The sequence below is a fragment of the Salmo salar genome, chromosome ssa03 (genome assembly GCF_905237065.1).
Source record: "Salmo salar chromosome ssa03, Ssal_v3.1, whole genome shotgun sequence".
Lineage (NCBI taxonomy): Eukaryota > Metazoa > Chordata > Actinopteri > Salmoniformes > Salmonidae > Salmo > Salmo salar.
Genome location: NC_059444.1, coordinates 6,721,774 through 6,744,332, shown reverse-complemented (window position 1 = coordinate 6,744,332; position 22,559 = coordinate 6,721,774). Strand labels below are relative to the sequence as shown.

Genomic DNA, 22,559 nt, shown 5'->3' with positions numbered 1-22,559 from the left:
TCTAAAACTGTTTGAATGGTGTCTGTGAGTATAACAGAACTCAAATGGCAGGTCAAAACCTGAGAGATTCCTTTACAGGAAGTGGCCTGTCTGACCATTTCTGGAACTTCTTTGCCATCTCTATCTTTTACTAAGGATCTCTGCTCTAACGTGACACTTCCTACGTCGTCCATAGGCGCTCAGAGCCCGGGAAAAACCTGAATGTCGTCATCCCAGCCCCAGGCTGAAACACATTATCGCCTTTCTCAAGTGGCTGATCAAGGGACTCTGGGCTTAGGCGCGTGACCTGGCCGCCCCCGTCTTTGTGATTTTTTCCTCTGTTTGCCGAAAAGGAGATTCCCGGTCGGAATATTATCACTTTTCTACGAGAAAAATGGCATAAAAATTGATTTTAAACAGCGGTTGACATGCTTCGAAGTACGGTAATGGAATATTTAGAATTTTTTTGTCACGATTTGCGCCATGCGCACGACCCTTCTTTACCATTTCGGATAGTGTCTGGAAGGCACGAACAAAACGCCGCTATTCGGATATAACGATGGATTATTTTGGACCAAACCAACATTTGTTAATGAAGCAGCAGTCCTGGGAGTGCATTCTGACGAAGACAACAAAGGTAATGAAACTTTTGTAATAGTAAATCGGAGTTTGATCAGGGCTAAACTTGGTCGGTGTCTAAATGGCTAGCCGTGATGGCTGGGCTATCTACTGAGAATATTGCAAAATGTGCTTTCACCGAAAAGCTATTTTAAAATCGGACATATCGAGTGCATAGAGGAGTTCTGTATCTATAATTCTTAAAATAATTGTTATGTTTTTTGTGAACGTTTATCGTGAGTAATTTAGTAAATTCACCGGATGTTTGCGGGGGGTATGCTAGTTCTGAACGTCACATGCTAATGTAAAAAGCTGGTTTTTGATACAAATATGAACTTGATTGAACAAAACATGCATGCATTGTATAACATAATGTCCTAGGGTTGTCATCTGATGAAGATCATCAAAGGTTAGTGCTGCATTTAGCTGTGGTTTTGTTTTTTGTGACATTATATGCTAGCTTGAAAAATGGGTGTCTGATTATTTCTGGCTTGGTACTCTGCTGACATAATCTAATGTTTTGCTTTCGCTGTAAAGCCTTTTTGAAATCGGACAGTGTGGTTAGATAAAGGAGAGTCTTGTCTTTAAAATGCTGTGAAATAGTCATATGTTTGAAAAATTGAAGTTTTTGTATTTTTGAGGAATTTGTAATTCGCGCCACGCCTATCATTGGATATTGGAGCAGGTGTTCCGCTAGCGGAACGTCTAGATGTAAGAGGTTAAAGAAAACAATAAGCAAACACGTTTGGTGTTCGCCAAAAGGCATGCGGGAGACTCCCCAAACAAATGGAAGAAGGTACTCTGGTCAGATTGAGCTTTTTGGCCATCAAGGAAAACGCTATGTCTGGTGCAAACCCAACACCTCTCATCACCCCGAGAACATCATCCCAACAGTGAAGCATGGTGGTGACAGCATCATGCTGTGGGGATGTTTTTCCATCGGCAGGGACTGGGAAACTGGTCAGAATTGAAGGAATGATGGATGCCGCTAAATACAGGGAAATTCTTGAGGGAAACCTGTTTCAGTCTTCCAGAGATGAGACTGGGACGGAGATTCACCTTCCAGCAGGACAATGACCCTAAGCATACTGCTAAAGCAACACTCGAGTGGTTTAAGGGGAAACATTTAAATGTCTTGGAATGGCCTAGTCAAAGCCCAGACCTCAATCCAATTGAGCATCTGTGGTATGACTCACAGATTGCTGTACACCAGCGGAATCCATCCAACTTGAAGGAGCTGGAGCAGTTTTGCCTTGAAGAATGGGACAAAATCCCAGTGGCTAGATGTGCCAAGCTTATAGAGACACACCCCAAGAGACTTGCAGCTGTAATTGCTGCAAAAGGTGTCTCTACAAAGTATTGACTCTTGAGGGGTGAATAGTTATGCACGCTCAAGCTCTGTTTTTTTGCCTTATTTCTTGTTTGTTTCACAATAAACAATATTTTGCATCTTCAAAGTGGTAGGCATGTTGTGTAAATCAAATGATAGAACCGCCCCAAAAATCAATTTTAATTCCAGGTTGTAAGGCTACAAAATTGGAAAAATGCCAAGGGGGGTGAATACTTTTGCAAGGCACTGTATACATATTTCAAATGGAGACAGTTTTCAGACACTCCATCTTGCTAACTGCACCCATGCAGTGAAACTGAGTGTTGCTTCAACTACACCTGATCAATACATTGTACCGGGAAGTCAGGCTGCAGCAGAAAGTAGTTCAGCAGCCTCCTATAATTCCATTATGTCATTACTGTAGTTAGTGAGCAGAATCTAGAACCCCATGAGTTATGACTGGTCTATATGAGCTAACTGCATGGCAGTAAGACCCACTTGGCACACCACGTCATTTCAAAGTGGACATTTCTATAATATTTGGTTGAGACGTTGGTAAATGAGATTTCAACCTTTTTTTTTTCACCGACTCAAAAAGACAGCCAACAATTATTTATAATTTTGGCACTATCAAGTTTGAAAACTACTCTCGACTAATAATAAACTACATTTAAATATTGGCGAGAGGTTGAGAACACATTGGTTGAAGTTCAGAACACATTGACATCTTATTTGACCAAAACACACCATGAACTCAATAGGGATTATTAGCAATTCATGAAGTGTGTTGAGTAGTTTTTTTAGAAGTAGTTGCCATTTTGTGATATAGCCTTCTTTCCATTAAAGGATAAGAGCCTGAGATAAGATCAGGAAAACAAACTGTATCAACTAGGACCTTTCTGACATTGCATACAACACCCTGATATGTAGAATACAATTCTACACATGGTCAAAATGCATCTTCCAGACTTAGGGTCAATACTACAAAACACAAATACTTCAAAACAGCTTCTATTTCAATGCCATCAGACTGCTAAACAGCAATCACTAAATCAGAGAGGCTGATGCCTACATTGAGACCCAATCACTGGGCACTTTAATAAATGGATCACTAGTCACTTTATACAATGCACTCTAAATAATGCCACTTTAATAATGTTTACATATCTTACATTACTCATATCCTATGTATATACTGTATTTTATACCATCTATTGCACCTTGCCTATGCCGATCGGCCATATACTTACATGTACATATTCTCATTCACCCCTTTAGATGTGTGTATTAGGTAGTTGTTAGATTACTTGTTAGATATTACTGCACTGTCGGAACTAGAAGCACAAGCATTTCACAACATTCACATCTGCAAACCATGTGACAAATACAATTTGGTTTGATTACTATTGGCTTTTGTCATTCAATGACAGCAGTAACGTCAAACAGCATTGTGTAAACCATGGTCCATGTAAAAACAGAAAATTAAAATGTATTCCACCACAAAATAGATGTACAAGCCAATTTTTCAAATAAAAAAAGCCAAAAAACGCATTTCTGGCATAGGCTTCTGGAACCACAAATTAGACATACAATAATCCAAAAAAGGGTAGTGTTTGAACAGGATTTGATGCTTTTAACTTCTTAAGACCTCTTTTATCCACTTGCTCATCGGCCCTCCCACTGCCCCCCTTGCAGTCAGGAGCACATTTCAGGCAGGTTGACGTCGCCTGTAGAATTTCTGCCTCTAGCCTTTGATTCGCCAAGACTCACACCTGCTGTAAAAGGGGAAAACAAATATTATCTAGAGAAGGTATTCACATGTCAAATATCATAATTTGGACTGACTTTTACTTACGGGTGGAGTCAAAGGCCCTATTCCCTTTGCTTCCCTTCATAGTCATGGTTGACACGAGGCCGTTCATCATGGTTCTGCATAGAACACGAGGCCGTTCATCATGGTTCTGCATAGAACACGAGGCCGTTCATCATGGTTCTGCATAGAACACGAGGCCGTTCATCATGGTTCTGCATAGAACACGAGGCCGTTCATCATGGTTCTGCATAGAACACGAGGCCGTTCATCATGGTTCTGCATAGAACACGAGGCCGTTAGTCAGGGTTCTGTATGGAACACGAGGCCATTTGTCAGGGTTCTGTATGGAACACGAGGCCGTTTGTCAGGGTTCTGCATAGAACACTAAATATGTACTTTACAAGCAACACATCACTGACTAATTTAAAAAGTGAAAAAAATATGATAAGTTTACCGGTGCATTGCTCTCTTCACCCGGTCCAGGATGTCTTTCTCCCAAGCTTTGAGATATCTGTAATTTTACAAAAAGGACACTAATGCATTACACATCCAGTACAACATGGCAATATAATGTCATTCAACTCAATGAAACACTTAATTTCTCACCATGTATTTTTGAATATCATTGCGTTTAAGCTACTCTTCCATCTTTAGTAACTCTTCCTCCGTCTCGTTCAGGTTGACGTTCTCAACTGGACTCGGGCAACTGTCCTTTAAAAAAGGTCAGGATTCTTTTTGGAAATTCTCAAACAAAGTAGTTTTACATTTGTTCACTTCCAAATATAAAAACAGCCTAATTTCATTAAAAATATAAAAATGGTTTCAAGACAAATGTCATAATTGCTTCCGGCATAGAAAAAGGGTCTGACTCTTTGCAGGGCTTTGGTGAAGGAGATCTCTCCTCTGAAGAGGCTGAAGGAGACCTCGGTTTCCCACATGATGACCTATCCCTGGATCATGAAGGCTCAAGATTCTCTGCAGTAAAATATTGGACAACAACATGGCAATTCTTGGTATAATACCTTTCCAAATACGTCGCTCAAGATGAGAATAAGGGGTTGGGTTACATTGTGAAGGGTCGTCCTCACTGTCATTTTAGTCTTTTGCTTCTTGGTAGCAGTGGTTTTCTGGTGCTTTTGGGGACTATTCTGGTGGGGGCTTGGGTAGACCTTTGTGTGAAAATAAACATGCAAGTGTAAATAAAATCACATCCAGCCTTCTTTTGTCATGCTTAAGTTTTATTGAAGTGGAAGAAGACTTAACACATTACCCAACTTTAAACCCAAATCATACAACATGCCAAAGTTAACCTCCCAAGCCCATACCCCCTAGCTTGGAAGTCCAGATGGAATTCAGCTCAGTTTCACTTTTTTTTTCACTACACTACCAATGATTCTAAAACAGATTCAATTGTTTTTTCCTTCATCAATCTAAACACAATACCAAATGACAAAGCAAAAATCGGTTTTAAAAAAAAACACGTAAATATCAGATTTACAAAAGAATACAGACCCTTTAATCAGTACTTTGTTGAAACACCTTTGGCAGTGATTACAGCCTTGAGTCTTCTTGGGTACGATGCTACAAGCTTGGCACACCTGTAATTGCAGAGTTTCTCCCATTCTTCTCTGCAGATCCTCTCAAGCTCTGCCAGGTTAGACGGGGAGCCTCGTTGCACAGCTATTTTCCAAGATTCAATGATGGCCGACAGGCCTTGGTCAGGGAGGTGACCAAGATCCCGATGGTCACTTTCTCCAGAGCTCCAGAGTTTGTCTGTGTTTGATTGGGTTCAAGTCCAGGCTCTGGCTGGGCCAAACAAGGATATTTAGAGACTTTTTCTGAAGCCACTCCTACGTTGTCTTGGCTGTGTGCTTAGGGTTGTGGCCTGTTGGAAGTTGAACCTTCACACCTGACATCCTGAGTGCCCTAGATCAGGTTTTCATCGAGGATCGCTCTGTTCATCTTTCCCTCAAGCCTGACTACGCTGGGTAGCACAGAGCAACACATTAAGGTGCATTGCAATAATAACGGCACTAACTAGGGATACGTTACCACTGTTTTTAGTGCCAGTCTGCACGTTCAAACTAAAACAAATTAACTAATAATGGCATCTTTATGCTTTCGTTAATAAAATAATGGCTATTAGCAAATAGCTGGACAATAGACTTGCCTAGAAGGAGGATAGGGGGAGAATTCTATCGGCAAATGTATTTCTAAGTTAGGTTGGCTGTAACCCAACCGGCTGTGATTGGTTGCAATTTCAGTTTAATCCACCAGAAAAGACAAAACAAATAATACCACAAAAAGTTATTAAAAAAGTATTATTATCTATCACATCTGACCGTGAATCCTATGGAGTCCCATAGGGCGGTGCACAATGGCCCCTATGGAGTCCCATAGGGCGGTGCACAATTGGCCCCTATGGAGTCCCATAGGGCGGTGCACAATTGGCCCATAAATAAATGTTTTGGCCTTTACTCAGATTACAATCACTCACTTTCGTTAAATTTTTTTTATAAATAACCTCCAAAATATGGTTATATATTATCAAGTTGATGGCACAGTCATATAGCCGGCACCTACAAAAAGCTGAGTGATTCATTCATTCCTGGCTTTGGTTCAAATAAATAAGAACCAACATTATTTCAGATAGTCTTTAATAAAGAAATGTTTTGGTTATCCTGACCTGGACACCATGTACAGTATTACAGCTCCCGCAGTGCAAACAGATGCAGGTTTGATACCCGTGCCGGCTGCCACCGGGAAACCCATGAGGCGGCTATTGGTTTTAATTTAGAATCCTTCAATCCTCTATATATAATTATTGGCGGAGAGTCACGTCATATTTTCAGATATACTGTAGGCCTACCGTAGGCGACATGAGTCTCACTAGTGTTGAGTAATGTGCTGGACGGTTGAGCTAACGTAGGCTAATGCGATTAGCTTGAGGTTGTAAGTAACAAGAAAATTTCCCAGGACATAGACATATCTGATATTGGCAGAAAGCTTAAATTCTTGTTAATCTAACTGCACTGTCCAATTTACAGTAGCTATTACAGTGAAAGAATACCATGCTATTTTTTGAGGAGAGTGCACAATTTTGAACGTGAAAAGTTATTAATAAACAAATGTCATTTTATGCGAAAATTGAAAAAAAAGGGGCTAATCCTTAACCTGTTAGGGCTAGGGGGCAGTATTTGCACGGCTGGATAAAAAAAATGTACCCGATTTAATCTGGTTACTAATCCTACCCAGTAACTAGAATATGCATATACTTATTATATATGGATAGAAAACACTCTAAAGTTTCTAAAACTGTTTGAATGGTGTCTGTGAGTATAACACAACTCATTTGGCAGGCAAAACCCTGAGACATTTTCTGACAGGAAGTGGATACCTGATGTGTTGTATTACCTTTAAACCTATCCCATTGAAAAACACAGGGGCTGAGGAATATTTTGGCACTTCCTATTGCTTCCACTAGATGTCACCAGCCTTTACAAAGTGTTTTGAGTCTTCTGGAGGGAGATCTGACCGAACAAGAGCCATGGAACGATGATGGCCCATTAGACACCTGGCGCGCGAGTTCATGTTGGGTACCCTCGTTCCAATATGTTATAAAAGAGTATGCATTCGTCCACCTTGAATATTATTCATGTTCTGGTTAAAAAAGGCCCCAATGATTTATGCTATACAACGTTTGACATGTTTGAACGAACGGAAATATATTTTTTCCCCTCGTTCATGACGAGAAGTCCGGCTGGCTTAGATCATGTGCTAACAAGACGGAGATTTTTGGACATAAATGATGAGCTTTTTTGAACAAAACTACATTCGTTATGGACCTGTGATACCTGGAAGTGACATCTGATTAAGAGAATCAAAGGTAATGGATTATTTACATAGTATTTTCGATTTTAGATCTCCCCAACATGACGTCTAGTCTGTATCGCAACGCGTATTTTTCTGGGCGCAGTGCTCAGATTATTGCAAAGTGTGATTTCCCAGTAAGGTTATTTTTAAATCTGGCAAGTTGATTGCGTTCAAGAGATGTAAATCTATAATTCTTTAACCTCTTGGGGCTAGGTGGGACGCTAGCGTGCACACCTGTGGTGCACTCCATCAACAGCAGGTGCATTTCAAGAGCGGCAAATTTGAATCCAAATAAATGTCAAAATTCAAATTTTTCAAAAATACAACTATGTTACACCATTTGAAAGATAAACATCTCCTTAATCTAACCACGTTTTACGATTTCAAAAAGGTTTTACGGCGAAAGCATAAATTTAGAGTATGTTAGGACAGTACATTTACAAGAGTTGTGTGTAATGTTTTGTCAAGTCAAAGACAGGGTCACCAAAACCATAAAACCAGCTAAAATGATACACTAACCTTTTACAATCTCCATCAGATGACACTCCTAGGACATTATGTTAGACAATGCATGCATTTTTAGTTCTATCAAGTTCATATTTATATACAAAAACAGCGTTTTACTATGGCATTGATGTTGAGGAAATCGTTTCCTCCAATAACCGGCAGTCAAGTCAGCGTCACAAATTAAATAATTAAAATTAGAAAACATTGGTAAAATATTATATTGTCATTTAAAGAATTATAGATTTACATCTTTTGAACGCAATCAACTTGCCAGATTTAAAAATAACCTTACTGGGAAATCACACTTTGCAATAATCTGAGCACTGTGCCCAGAAAAATACGCGTTGCGATACAGACTAGACGTCATGTTGGGGAGATCTAAAATCGAAAATACTATGTAAATAATCCATTACCTTTGATTCTCTTCATCAGATGTCACTTCCAGGTATCACAGGTCCATAACGAATGTAGTTTTGTTCAAAAAAGCTCATCATTTATGTCCAAAAATCTCCGTCTCGTTAGCACATGATGTAAGCCAGCCGGACTTCTCGTCATGAACGAGGGGAAAAAATATATTTCCGTTCGTTCAAACATGTCAAACGTTGTATAGCATAAATCATTAGGGCCTTTTTTAACCAGAACATGAATAATATTCAAGGTGGACGAATGCATAGCCTTTTATAACGTATTGGAACGAGGGTACCCAACATGAAGTAGCGCGCCAGGTGTCTAATGGGACATCACCGTTCCATGGCTCTTGTTCGGTCAGATCTCCCTCCAGAAGACTCAAAACACTTTGTAAAGGCTGGTGACATCTAGTGGAAGCAATAGGAAGTGCCAAAATATTCCTAAACCCCTGTGTTTTTCAATGGGATAGCTTTAAAGTCAATACAACACATCAGGTATCCACTTCCTGTCAGAAAATGTCTCAGGGTTTTGCCTGCCAAATGAGTTCTGTTATACTCACAGACACCATTCAAACAGTTTTGGAAACTTTAGAGTGTTTTCTATCCATATATAATAAGTATATGCATATTCTAGTTACTGGGTAGGATTAGTAACCAGATTAAATCGGGTACATTTTTTTTATCCAGACGTGCAAATGCTGCCCCCTAGACCCAACAGGTTAAACACTTTATCGCTTTCGGCAAGTGGCCACTCAGAGTACTATGGGCTTAGGCGCATGCCCGCTTCGACCGAATGCTTTCTTTTCCTTTGTCTGTTTATCTAAACGCAGATTCCCGGTCGGAATATTATCGCTTTTTTATGAGAAAAATGGCATAAAAATTGATTTTAAACAGCGGTTGACATGCTTCGAAGTACGGTAATGGAATATTTAGAATTCTTTTGTCACGAATTGCGCCATGCTCGTCACCCTTATTTACCCTTTAGGATAGTGTCTAGAACGCACGAACAAAACGCCGCTGTTTGGATATAACAATGGATTATTTTGGACCAAACCAACATTTGTTATTGAAGTAGAAGTCCTGGGAGTGCATTCTGACGAAGACAACAAAGGTAATAACATTTTTCTTATAGTAAATCTGACTTTGATGAGTGCTAAACCTGCTGGGTGTCTAAATAGCTAGCCCTGTGATGCCGGGCTATCTACTGAGAATATTGCAAAATGTGCTTTCACCGAAAAGCTATTTTAAAATCGGACATATCGAGTGCATAGAGGAGTTCTGTATCTATAATTCTTAAAATAATTGTTATGCTTTTTGTGAACGTTTATCATGAGTAATTTAGTAAATTCACCGGCAGTGTTCGGTGGGAATGCTAGTCACATGCTAGTCACATGCTAATGTAAAAAGCTGGTTTTTGATATATTTATGAACTTGATTGAACAAAACATGCATGTATTGTATAACATAATGTCCTAGGGTTGTCATCTGATGAAGATCCTCAAAGGTTAGTGCTACATTTAGCTGTGGTTTGGGTTTATGTGACATTATATGCTAGCTTGAAAAATGGGTGTCTGATTATTTCTGGCTCGGTACTCTGCTGACATAATCTAATGTTTTGCTTTCGTTGTAAAGCCTTTTTGAAATCGGACAGTGTGGTTAGATTAACGAGAGTCTTATCTTTAAAATGGTGTAAAATAGTCATATTTTTGAAAAATTTAAGTAATATCATATCTAAGGTATTTGAATAACGCGCCACAGGATTCAACTGGCTGTTGAGTAGGTGGGACGCAAGCATCCCACCTAGCCCATAGAGGTTAAGCATTACAAAACTGATATTAGATCAAATAAACCTCACATAGCAAATGAGCCATACATTTTTTGTTGTTGACGAAATTCGACACTCATACAAAAACTCCTTGCTTAGTGGGCGAAATAACCAACAAAAAACACCACATGCTGGATGAAGTTGGGCCTCTCTCTTCCTCTCTGACCACATGATGCTTTGCTATCCTGCCAACGACAGATTTTCCGCCGAGTTGGGCCTCCCTCTCTCTCTCTGACTATACCCTGCTCAGTCTCAAAAGGGTTGTACTCTCTGGGTGTTTGCGCATTTTTTCAGAACATCAATCCCTTCTTCCCTGAGAATTACCAATAAAATACTTACTGCACCCCCTAGTGATCAGCCCAAGATGCCAGCTTCACACATACCACCCTTTGTTTCAGTTTGAGAAAGATCCTGCTTAACACACTATCAGAATGACATCTTCATCTCATCAAACAACTAAAACTGGAGCAGGTGTCACTCAAGTTACCATCTACTCTTGTTTCAGTAGAAATGTCAGATGTTCCGTTATCGCTAGACTCTGTCAGAGCTAAAACATCCACATGGAATTTACGCCACTGGTTATGATAAACCAAAGCTAAATTGAATTAGTCCAACAAATAATACTCTCTTTCCTCCAGCATTTTCACAAGGTCCTTTGCTGTTGTTCTGGGATTGATTTGCACTTTTCGCACCAAAGTACGTTCATCTCTAGGAGACAGAACACGTCTCCTTCCTGAGCGGTGTGACGGCTGCGTGGTCCCATGGTGTTTATACTTGCGTACTATTGTTTGTACAGATGAACATGGAACCTTCAGGCGTTTGGAAATTGCTCCCAAGGATAAACCAGACTTGTTGAGGTCCACATTTTTTTTCTGAGGTCTTGGCTGATTTCTTTTGATTTTCCTATGATGTCAAGCAAAGAGGCACTGAGTTTGAAGGTAGGCCTTCAAATACATCCACAGGTACACCTCCAATTGACTGAAATTATGTCAATTAGCCTATCAGAAGCTTCTAAAGCCATGACATAATTTTCTGGAATTTTCCAAGCTGTTTAAAGGCACACTCAACTTAGTGTTTGTAAACTTCTGACCCACTGGAATTGTGATACAGTGAATTATAAGTGAAATAATCTGTCTGTAAACGATTGTTGGAAAAATTACTTGTGTCATGCACAAAGTAGATGTCCTAACCGACTTACCAAAACTATAGTTTGTTAACAAGAAATTTGTGGAGTGGTTGAAAAACGAGTTAATGACTCCAACCTAAGTGTATGTAAACTTCCGACTTCAACTGTATAAGAAAGCTCAGGAAATATTTGTTCTTTTTTTCGGACACATACACCTTGTATGGGTTACCTTCAGATGAGTCCCGTGACATTTGTGGGGAGAAAACCATTGTGTTCGGGAGAGTCTTCCCTTTCCACAGTGGGGTCATGTTAGTTTGTAACCCAAACGGTTCGGACGCTAAAGACATTTCTGTGAGAAGGCAGATTTTCAGGATGTCTCACGGTCTCACAAACACCGCTGTAGCTCGGACAGCTTCCACCACAGATGGGATGTCTCATGGTCTGACAAACACAGCTGTAGCTCAGCCACCTTCCACCGACAGATGGGATGTCTCATGGTCTGACAAACACAGCTGTATCTCGACCACCTTCCACTACAGATGCGGAAGGTCGACATGGGAGGATACAGTGGATTGAGACGCAGCCCATGCAAAAACAGGTATCTCAAACTTAAAATTAGGAATTTTGATGGGAATTTTTGTATTCATTTACTTAGATTGAAGCTTAAGGATGAATATAATTAAATATTTACATTTGGATTTTGTCGTATTATGAATAAGATATTTATAAAATATAATATCCAAAAGGTAAACGTTTATTATTAATATCATGAATTTGGCATCCTATCTATAGGACTAAATGGTAGCCACTTCTAAAGAATGAATGACAGTAAACCTACACGATGGATTCATGTCCTTTATGCAAATCAGATATCCATGTAGCATGTACATAAACCCAACCTCACTCCGAATTGGCTTTCATTTTTTTGTAAAACAAGTTAGAAGAGTTACTTTCAACTATTCAATGTTATTAAGGTAGCGACACACATGAGTATGGAAGTTGATCAGTATCCTCGTGTTGACGTGATAGCTCAGCAGAAACCAACACAGCTTGTTTCCAAAGCTAAGCAGTGTACACAGATGTAGACATCTGGATGGTAGACTCATTCTCACCGAAGTACATCCTCCAATATATATCAGTAGGAGTCCCTGTTCAAGCAGGAATTGTTGGAATGTGGCTTCAGATTTTATTTCAATATCTCTTTATTTAGGTTGATGGCATGATGATGAAACAATGACATTGATTCAAACGTACCGTTTTTACCGTCAACATTGAAACAAGGTCTTATAAAATATGTCTAATGAAATATGAAATTCCACATAATTGATTAAATACATGATGAAATACAGATGTTGATTAAACATTGAGAATATGGAAAAAATGTATAAAATATGATGAAAATGTGACGTGGATCTGATGTTGCATGTTCAACGTATTTACAACATGACATAAATTGTGTTGAAATTTCCACGTAGATTCTACCTGTGAATTCATTTTTCATGAAATTTCCTACGCAATTTCAACACACATAGTTTTGATGATTATGTTCAATTAGATTGATGTAACAACCTGTTACTCAGGGCTGTGAGGGTTACAGGCATGGAGTGAGTTCAGCTGTAACACTTCCTACACAGACAACAGATAGGAGGAGATCTGTGGGATTAACCAGAGATATTTATTTTAACCTTTATTTAAGTCATTTAAGAACAAATTCTTATTTACAATGATGGCCTAGGAACAGTGGGCCTTATTCAGGGGAAGAAATACAGATTTTTACCTTGTCAGCTCAGGGATTCAATCTAGCAACCTTTCGGTTACTGGCCCAACACTCTAACCACTAGGCTACCTGCCGTCCCAGATAGCTGCAGACCAATCTACATAAACCCCACAGCAGCACATACAAAAGGGGAAACACAGACACATCACAGGGGGTATGAATCTTTAGCATCCAATTAGAACTACCAAATATGATGATGAAAGGAAGTCCAGTGGCATGAAGTGGAAGAAGTTGGAGATCGATGAAACTTGGCCGATATTCTGCAAATTTTCACATCAAAATGAAACATTCGATCTCAGTACAGTTTTCTGTACTCAAAACTAGAATCTGTTACGAACGGAGTTGACAAAGTTTTGAAGACTTGACCCTTTGCCAAAGTAAATTTTATAAAAATAGCCTTGTTTAGAACGGCAAATTGAGTTATTGCACACAGGCACTTCACACAATAGGCATTACCTATTGGAAATATGCAAACGCATGCTAAAATGCTTTAGCTCCAGCTCCTTGCTTGTTGACGCTAAATAAATAAATCAAAATAAATCTTGGTTTAGTTACCAGTAACCCCTCTCTCTCTCTCTGTGTGAGAGAGAGAGGGGAGAGGGAGCGAAAGAGAGAGAGAGAGAGGGGAAAAGGGGATACCTTGTCAGTTGCACAACGAAATGTGCATTCCGCATTTAACCCAACCCCTCTGAATCAGAGAGGTGTGGGGAGTTGCCTTAATCAACGTCCACATCATCGGCGCCTGGTGAGCAATTGTTGTTGGGGGTTACCTGCCTTGCTCAAGGGCAGAACGGCACATTTTTTCCCACCTTGAGAGAGATTATTCCACCTTGAGAGAGATTGAGAGCTAAGGAGGGAGGGAGAAGGCAGGGAGAGAGCGCGAGAGAGACTGAGAACCCCAAACAATGCATGCAGAGCAGAATCAGGACTTTTCCAGCTAGTTATCTAAATCCAGAAACTTCTATAGCCACCTAAAACGAAGCAATGCCCACAAATTCCACCACAAAGCCCTCAACTACAGAGAGATTAACATAGAGAAGAGTCCCCTCAGCCAGCTGGTTCTGGGGCTCTGTTCACAAACACAACAGGCCCCACAGAGCCCCAGGACAGCAAAACAGTTAGACCCAACCAAATCATGAGAAAGCAAAAAGATAACTATTCGACACACGGGAAAGAATCAACCACTTGGGGCTCCCGAGTGGCGCAGCGGTCTAAGGCACTGCATCTCAGTGCTAGAGGCTTCACTACAGACCCTGGTTTAATTCCAGGCTGTATCACAACCAGCCGTGATTGGGAGTCCCATAGGGCGACGGACAATTGGCCCAGCGTCGTCCGGGGTAGGCCGTCATTGTAAATGAACATTTTGTTCTTAACTGATTTGCCTAGTTAAATAAAGGTTAACAAAAAAAACTGAGCAAACTAGAATGCTATTTGACCCTAAACAGAGAGTACACAGTGGCAGAATACCTGATCACTGTGACTGACCAAAAATTTAGAAAATCCTTGACTATGTACAAACTTGCTGAGGCTCTGTGGGGCCAAACTGTCCTGGGGCTCTGTGGGGCCTGTTGTGTTTGTGAACAGAGCCCCAGAACCAGCCTTGCTGTTGAGAGAGGTTGCCATAGGCAGATCTGGCTCTCAAGAGAAGACAGGATGTGTCCCCTGTCCACAATGTGGAAACTGAGCTGCACTTCCTAACCTCCTGCCAAATGTAAGAGCACATTCAAAACACATATTTCCCACAGATCACACAGACTTACAAATAATTTGATAACAAATCCAACATTGATAAACTCCCATATCTGTCAGGTGAAACACTACAGTGTGTAAACACAGCAGCAAGATGTGTGGCTCATTGCCATGAGAAAAGAGCAACCAGTGGAGCACAAACAACATTGTAAATACTACCAATACTGTTTATTTATCTTCCCCTACTATTCCTACGACAACTAAAACACGGATAAAATAGCACTTTATATATATTTTTGAAACCGTTTTGAGTGCTATGTTTAGTGTTTATTTCTAATAGTTTGTTGATGTTAAATGTGTTTCTTCTCACCTTTGTTTATTGTTTATTTCACTTGCTTTAGCAATGTAAACATATGTTTCCCAGACAAATAAAGCCCTTTTGAATTGAACTGAAATTGAGAGGGAAGGAGAGAGAGAGAAAATGAAAAAAATGATTTGTCTTAAGTTATTTGATTCTGTCATTACTCCAATCCTTCCATATGGCAGCAACGTTTGGGGCCCCCTTTCCAATTTAAAATATGAACCCCCCCCCCAAAAAAATGTACACCAGGAATTTTGAAAAAAATATTCCTGGTCTGTCATAATATAATAGAGACAGTAGATCTATCTCCAGATTATGTCCTGGTCTGTTATAATATAATAGAGACAGTAGATCTATCTCCAGATTATACCCTGGTCTGTTATAATATAATAGAGACAGTAGATCTATCTCCAGATTATGCCCTGGTCTGTTATAATATAATAGAGACAGTAGATCTATCTCCAGATTATGCCCTGGTCTGTTATAATATAATAGAGACAGTATATCTATCTCCAGATTATGCCCTGGTCTGTTATAATTTAATAGAGACAGTAGATCTATCTCCAGATTATGCCATGGTCTGTTATAATATAATAGAGACAGTATATTTATCTCCAGATTATGTCCTGGTCTGTCATAATATAATAGATCTAGCTCCAGATTATGTCCTGGTCTGTTATAATATAATAGAGACAGTAGATCTATCTCCAGATAATGCCCTGGTCTGTTATAATATAATAGTGACAGTAGATCTATCTCCAGATTATGCCCTGGTCTGTTATAATATAATAGAGACAGCAGATCTATCTCCAGATTATACCCTGGTCTGTTATAATATAATAGAGACAGTAGATCTATCTCCAGATTATGCCCTGGTCTGTTATAATATAATAGAGACAGTAGATCTATCTCCAGATTATGCCCTGGTCTGTTATAATATAATAGAGACAGTATATATATCTCCAGATTATGCCCTGGTCTGTTATAATATAATAGAGACAGTAGATCTATCTCCAGATTATGTCCTGGTCTGTTATAATATAATAGAGACAGTAGATCTAGCTCCAGATTATGTCCTGGTCTGTCATAATATAATAGATCTAGCTCCAGATTATGTCCTGGTCTGTCATAATATAATAGAGACAGTAGATCTAGCTCCAGATTATGTCCTGGTCTGTTATAATATAATAGATCTATCTCCAGATTATGCCCTGGTCTGTTATAATATAATAGAGACAGTAGATCTATCTCCAGATTATGTCCTGGTCTGTCATAATATAATAGAGACAGTAGATCTAGCTCCAGATTATGTCCTGGTCTGTTATAATATAATAGATCTATCTCCAGATTATGTCCTGGTCTGTCATAATATAATAGAGACAGTAGATCTACCTCCAGATTATGTCCTGGTCTGTTATAATATAATAGAGACAGTAGATCTATCTCCAGATGATGTCCTGGTCTGTTATAATATAATAGAGACAGTAGATCTATCTCCAGATTATGCCCTGGTCTGTTATAATATAATAGAGACAGTAGATCTACCTCCAGATTATGTCCTGGTCTGTTATAATATAATAGAGACAGTAGATCTATCTCCAGATTATGTCCTGATATGTCATAATATAAGAGAGACAATACCTCCCACCATGTCTTACACATTAGCCCTTGTAGATTTCATGCACCAATTGTTGCTCTTTGTTTTCTTTTTTTGATGTGTATTATTTTCCATGTATAATTGTTTTTGTTGATATATATATATATATATATATATATATATATATATATATCTATATATATATATATATTTATATTGTTCATTTATTTAATACTTTACTGTCACGTCCTGACCATAGAAAGATGTTATTTTCTATGGTAGAGTAGGTCAGGGCGTGACAGGGTTTTTTCCCTATGTTTTCTATTTCTATGTTTAGGTTCTAGTTTTGTATTTCTATGTTGGGGTTTTGTTTGGGATGATCTCCAATTAGAGGCAGCTGGTCCTCGTTGTCTCTAATTGGAGATCATACTTACGTAGGGGTTTTTCCACCTGGGTTTTGTGGGTGATTAATGTTTGAGTTGTGTATGTTTCACCTCTGCGTCACGGTTTGTTGTTTTTTGTCTTTCAGTTTATTTATGTATTGCATAGTTTCACAGTGTAAATAAAAATGTGGAACGACACACACGCTGCAGTTTGGTACTCTCATTCCTACGACAACCGTGACATTTACATACATTGATTTGGGAACAGTGGCAACCACCCATTTATGCCAATAAAGCATTTATTGAATTGATATGAGAGCGAGAGAGAGAGAGAGAAGGAGAGATGTGAAGATGATCATTGGATGTCTGGGAATGTGGACTCATCAGAGGTCTGGATTAGATTGGCTGGAGTGTGTGTGTAACTGTGTGTGAGTGTGTATATAAGTTAAAGTTCACAGTTTGTAAGGGACAGCATTGCTCAATATCAATTCTTGAATTTTTGTTTAGTAAGAATCAAATAAACATCGATTTTTATCCTACCTTGATTACGGTTTGCAACACCTAGAGATGAAGCATTAGCTCGATCTGTGTAAAGATGGGAGAGGTCATATAAGTGACAGTTACTTTATGCTATCAGATAGTTCATGCTGGATTAATTGAATGCACTCAGACAGCATGCACAGGTCTCTTACTGAAGTCCTAGGCCCTGTTTATACCTGCCACTAACATGCGTCCTTTGCCCACTGCTTTTATCCCAATCTTTACATTTATAAAAATCAGTTTACAATGCGTCTTTGAATCGTTTACATCTGTCTGTAAATGTGGGCAGGATCAGAATGTGGGCATTATCCGAACACAGGACACATGTTCGCACAAGGTATATATGAGGCTCTAATAATGCTGTATGTACATGCATGACTTGTATAGAGAGTCAGGGACACTGAGTAGCAGCGTGTGTAATCTCCATCAAAATACTCTAGAGTCATATTCCATTGTGATACCAACTCCAGATGTAGGATCTTAATCTGAGCCAGTTTGCTACAGCAGGAAAATAATCCTGAAGCAACAGGAAAAGTGAATCATTATGTGGATTATAATTCATGGACATTTTTGTAGGGGTCAATACATTTTCTCATAAGCGAAAATCCAGTTAGAAATTTCACAGTCGAGCCTTTTTAAATCTCAAATTCACTACAAATGTTAAATGTCCTACATTGCGGGAAGGTTCTCCTACAACAGGGTGATCAAATTAAGATCCTATATCTGTATGAGGCACATAGGCAATGGTTTGTACTTTAGTGAGTTGGATCTCAAAGTAGTAATGACTTCTTGCATGCAACATGAGTGAGAAGACATTTTGACCGGCAGCAGAAGCAGATCTAGCTAAAGGATGTTCATCGTCGAGGTGTAACCTACACTGTTTGTGAAAATAACCAATTTAGGCATTGATTCAATCAGATCAAGCGTTAACCCGAGAGAGCCGACACACGCATGGCTGGTGTTTTGGCATGTAGACGGTGGAACTGCGTTAGAGCTGTCAAATTGAGGACTCCCTAGTGGCGCAGTGGTCTAAGGCATCGCATCATGGTGCTAGCTGTGACACTTGTGATTCTGGGTTAGAGTCCAGGCTCTTTCGAAGCCGGGCCACGACCGGGAGACCCATGGGGCGGCGCACAATTGGCCCAGTGTCGCCGGTGTAAGGGGAGGATTTGGCCAGCGGGCTATTCTTGTCCCAACGCGCACTAGCGACTCCTGTGGCAGTACACGTTGACACAGTCACCAGGTGTACGGCGTTTCCTCCGACACATTGGTGCTGCTGGCTTCCGGGTTAAGTGGGCATTGTGTCAAGAAGCAGTATAGCTTGGTTGGGTTGTGTTGTGTTTCGGAGGACGCACAGCTCTCGACCTTCGCCTCTCCCGAGTCCGTACGGGTGTTGCAGCGATGAGACAAAACTGTAACTACCAATTGGTACCACGAAATTGGGGAGAAAAACAGGTAAAAAATTATAATACGTTTTTTTTAATAAAGAGCTGTTAAATTGGTGAGCGGCTGTGGTCACAAAGCCACACGCTTGTCACGAAGCCACACACATCCCACAAAACAAACCTTCCAGTGTTCCACCTTGTAACACGGCTACATGGGATTATTACTAATGTGACTCAGTGCAGGTATAACGCTGGTAGGTATAATGCTGGTAGATATAATGCTGGTAGGTTTAATGCTGGTAGGTATAATGCTGGTAGGTATAACGCTGGTAAGTATAATGCTGGAAGGTATATAACGCTGGAAGGTATAACGCTACAGGTATAACGCTGGTAGATATAATGCTGATAGGTATAACGCTGGTAGGTATAACGCTGGTAGGTATAACGCTGGTAGGTATAACGCTGGTAGGTATAATGCTATAGGTATAACGCTGGTAGGTATAACGTTGGAAGGTATAAAGCTGGTAGGTATAACACTGGTAGGTATAATGCTGGTAGGTATAATGCTGGTAGGTATAATGCTGGTAGGTATAATGCTGGTAAGTATAATGCTGGAAGGTATATAACGCTGGAAGGTATAACGCTACAGGTATAACGCTGGTAGATATAATGCTGATAGGTATAACGCTGGTAGGTATAACGCTGGTAGGTATAACGCTGGTAGGTATAATGCTATAGGTATAACGCTGGTTGGTATAACGTTGGAAGGTATAACGCTGGTAGGTATAACACTGGTAGGTATAACGCTGGTAGGTATAACGCTGGAAGGTATAACGCTGGTAGGTATAATGCCGGTAGGTATAACGCTGGAAGGTATAACGCTGGTAGGTATAATGCTGGTAAGTATAACGCTGGTAGGTATATTGCTGGAAGGTATAACGCTGGAAGGTATAACGCTGGAAGGTATAACGCTGGAAGGTATAATGCTGGTAGGTATAATGCTGGTTGGTATAACGCTGCTAGGTATAACGCTGGAAGGTATAACGCTGGTAGGTATAACGCTGGTATGTATAATGCTGGAAGGTATAATGCTGGTAGGTATAATGCTGGTAGGTATAATGCTGGTAGGTATAACGCTGGTATATATAACACTGGAAGGTATAACACTGGAAGGTGTAATGCTATAGGTATAACGCTGGTAGGTATAACGCTGGTAGGTATAACGCTGGAAGGTATAACGCTATAGGTATAACGCTGGTAGGTATAACGCTGGTAGGTATAACACTGGTAGGTATAATGCTGGAAGGTATAACGCTGGAAGGTATAACGCTGGAAGGTATAACGTTGGTAGGTATAACGCTGGTAGGTATAACACTGGTAGGTATAATGCTGGTAGGTATAATGCTGGTAGGTATAATGCTGGTAGGTATAACGCTGGTAAGTATAATGCTGGAAGGTATATAACGCTGGAAGGTATAACGCTACAGGTATAACGCTGGTAGATATAATGCTGATAGGTATAACGCTGGTAGGTATAACGCTGGTAGGTATAACGCTGGTAGGTATAATGCTATAGGTATAACGCTGGTTGGTATAACGTTGGAAGGTATAACGCTGGTAGGTATAACACTGGTAGGTATAACGCTGGTAGGTATAACGCTGGAAGGTATAACGCTGGTAGGTATAATGCCGGTAGGTATAACGCTGGAAGGTATAACGCTGGTAGGTATAATGCTGGTAAGTATAACGCTGGTAGGTATATTGCTGGAAGGTATAACGCTGGAAGGTATAACGCTGGAAGGTATAACGCTGGAAGGTTTAATGCTGGTAGGTATATTGCTGGTTGGTATAACGCTGCTAGGTATAACGCTGGAAGGTATAACGCTGGTAGGTATAACGCTGGTAGGTATAACGCTGGTATGTATAATGCTGGAAGGTATAATGCTGGTAGGTATAATGCTGGTAGGTATAATGCTGGTAGGTATAACGCTGGTAGGTATAACGCTGGTAGGTATAACGCTGGTAGGTATAACGCTGGTAGGTATAACGCTGGTAGGTATAACGCTGGAAGGTATAACGCTATAGGTATAACGCTGGTAGGTATAACGCTGGTAGGTATAACACTGGAAGGTATAATGCTGGAAGGTATAACGCTGGAAGGTATAATGCTGGTAGGTATAACGCTGGTAGGTATAACGCTGGTAGGTATAACGCTGGTAGGTATAACGCTGGAAGGTATAACGCTACAGGTATAACGCTGGTAGGTATAATGCTGGTAGGTATAACGCTGGTAGGTATAACGCTGGTAGGTATAACGCTGGAAGGTATAACGCTGGTAGGTATAACGCTACAGGTATAACGCTGGTAGGTATAACGCTGGTAGGTATAACGCTGGTAGGTATAACGCTGGAAGGTATAACGCTGGTAGGTATAACGCTGGTAGGTATAACGCTGGAAGGTATAACGCTGGTAGGTAACGCTGGTAGGTATAACGCTATAGGTATAACGCTGGTAGGTAAAACGCCGGTAAGTATAACGATGGTTGGTATAATGGTGGTAGGTATAACGCTGGTAGGTATAACGCTGGTAGGTATAACGCTGGTAGGTATAATGCCTGTAGGTATAACGCTGGTAGGTATAACGCTGGTAGGTATAAAGCCTGTAGGTATAACGCTGGTAGGTATAATGCTATAGGTATAACGCTGGTAGGTATAATGCTGGAAGGTATAACGCTGGTAGTTATAATGCTGGTAGGTATAATGCTGGTAGGTATAACGCTGGTATGTATAATGCTGGAAGGTATAATGCTGGTAGGTATAATGCTGGTAGGTATAACGCTGGTAGGTATAACACTGGAAGGTATAACACTGGAAGGTGTAATGCTATAGGTATAACGCTGGTAGGTATAACGCTGGTAGGTATAACGCTGGAAGGTATAACGCTATAGGTATAACGCTGGTAGGTATAACGCTGGTAGGTATAACACTGGAAGGTATAATGCTGGAAGGTATAACACTGGAAGGTATAACGCTGGTAGGTATAATGCTGGTAGGTATAACGCTGGTAGGTATAACGCTGGTAGGTATAACGCTGGAAGGTATAACGCTGGAAGGTATAACGCTACAGGTATAACGCTGGTAGGTATAATGCTGGTAGGTATAACGCTGGTAGGTATAACGCTGGTAGGTGTATAACGCTGGAAGGTATAACGCTGGTAGGTATAACGCTGGAAGGTATAACGCTGGTAGGTAACGCTGGTAGGTATAACGCTATAGGTCTAACGCTGGTAGGTAAAACGCCGGTAAGTATAACGATGGTTGGTATAATGCTGGTAGGTATAACGCTGGTA

General features: G+C 40.2%; 1 protein-coding gene across 2 annotated transcripts in view; it reads right to left on the bottom strand.

Moving 5' to 3' along the window:
* The window catches only part of LOC106596915 (netrin-G1), a 224,165-nt gene that overhangs the window by 15,401 nt on the left and 186,205 nt on the right, over positions 1-22,559 (bottom strand). For both annotated transcript variants that reach the window (XM_045714453.1, XM_045714452.1), the window contains exon 6: positions 17,826-17,870. In XM_045714453.1, coding sequence (XP_045570409.1) covers positions 17,826-17,870 — 45 coding nt within the window. The remainder of the gene's footprint in view (positions 1-17,825; positions 17,871-22,559) is intronic.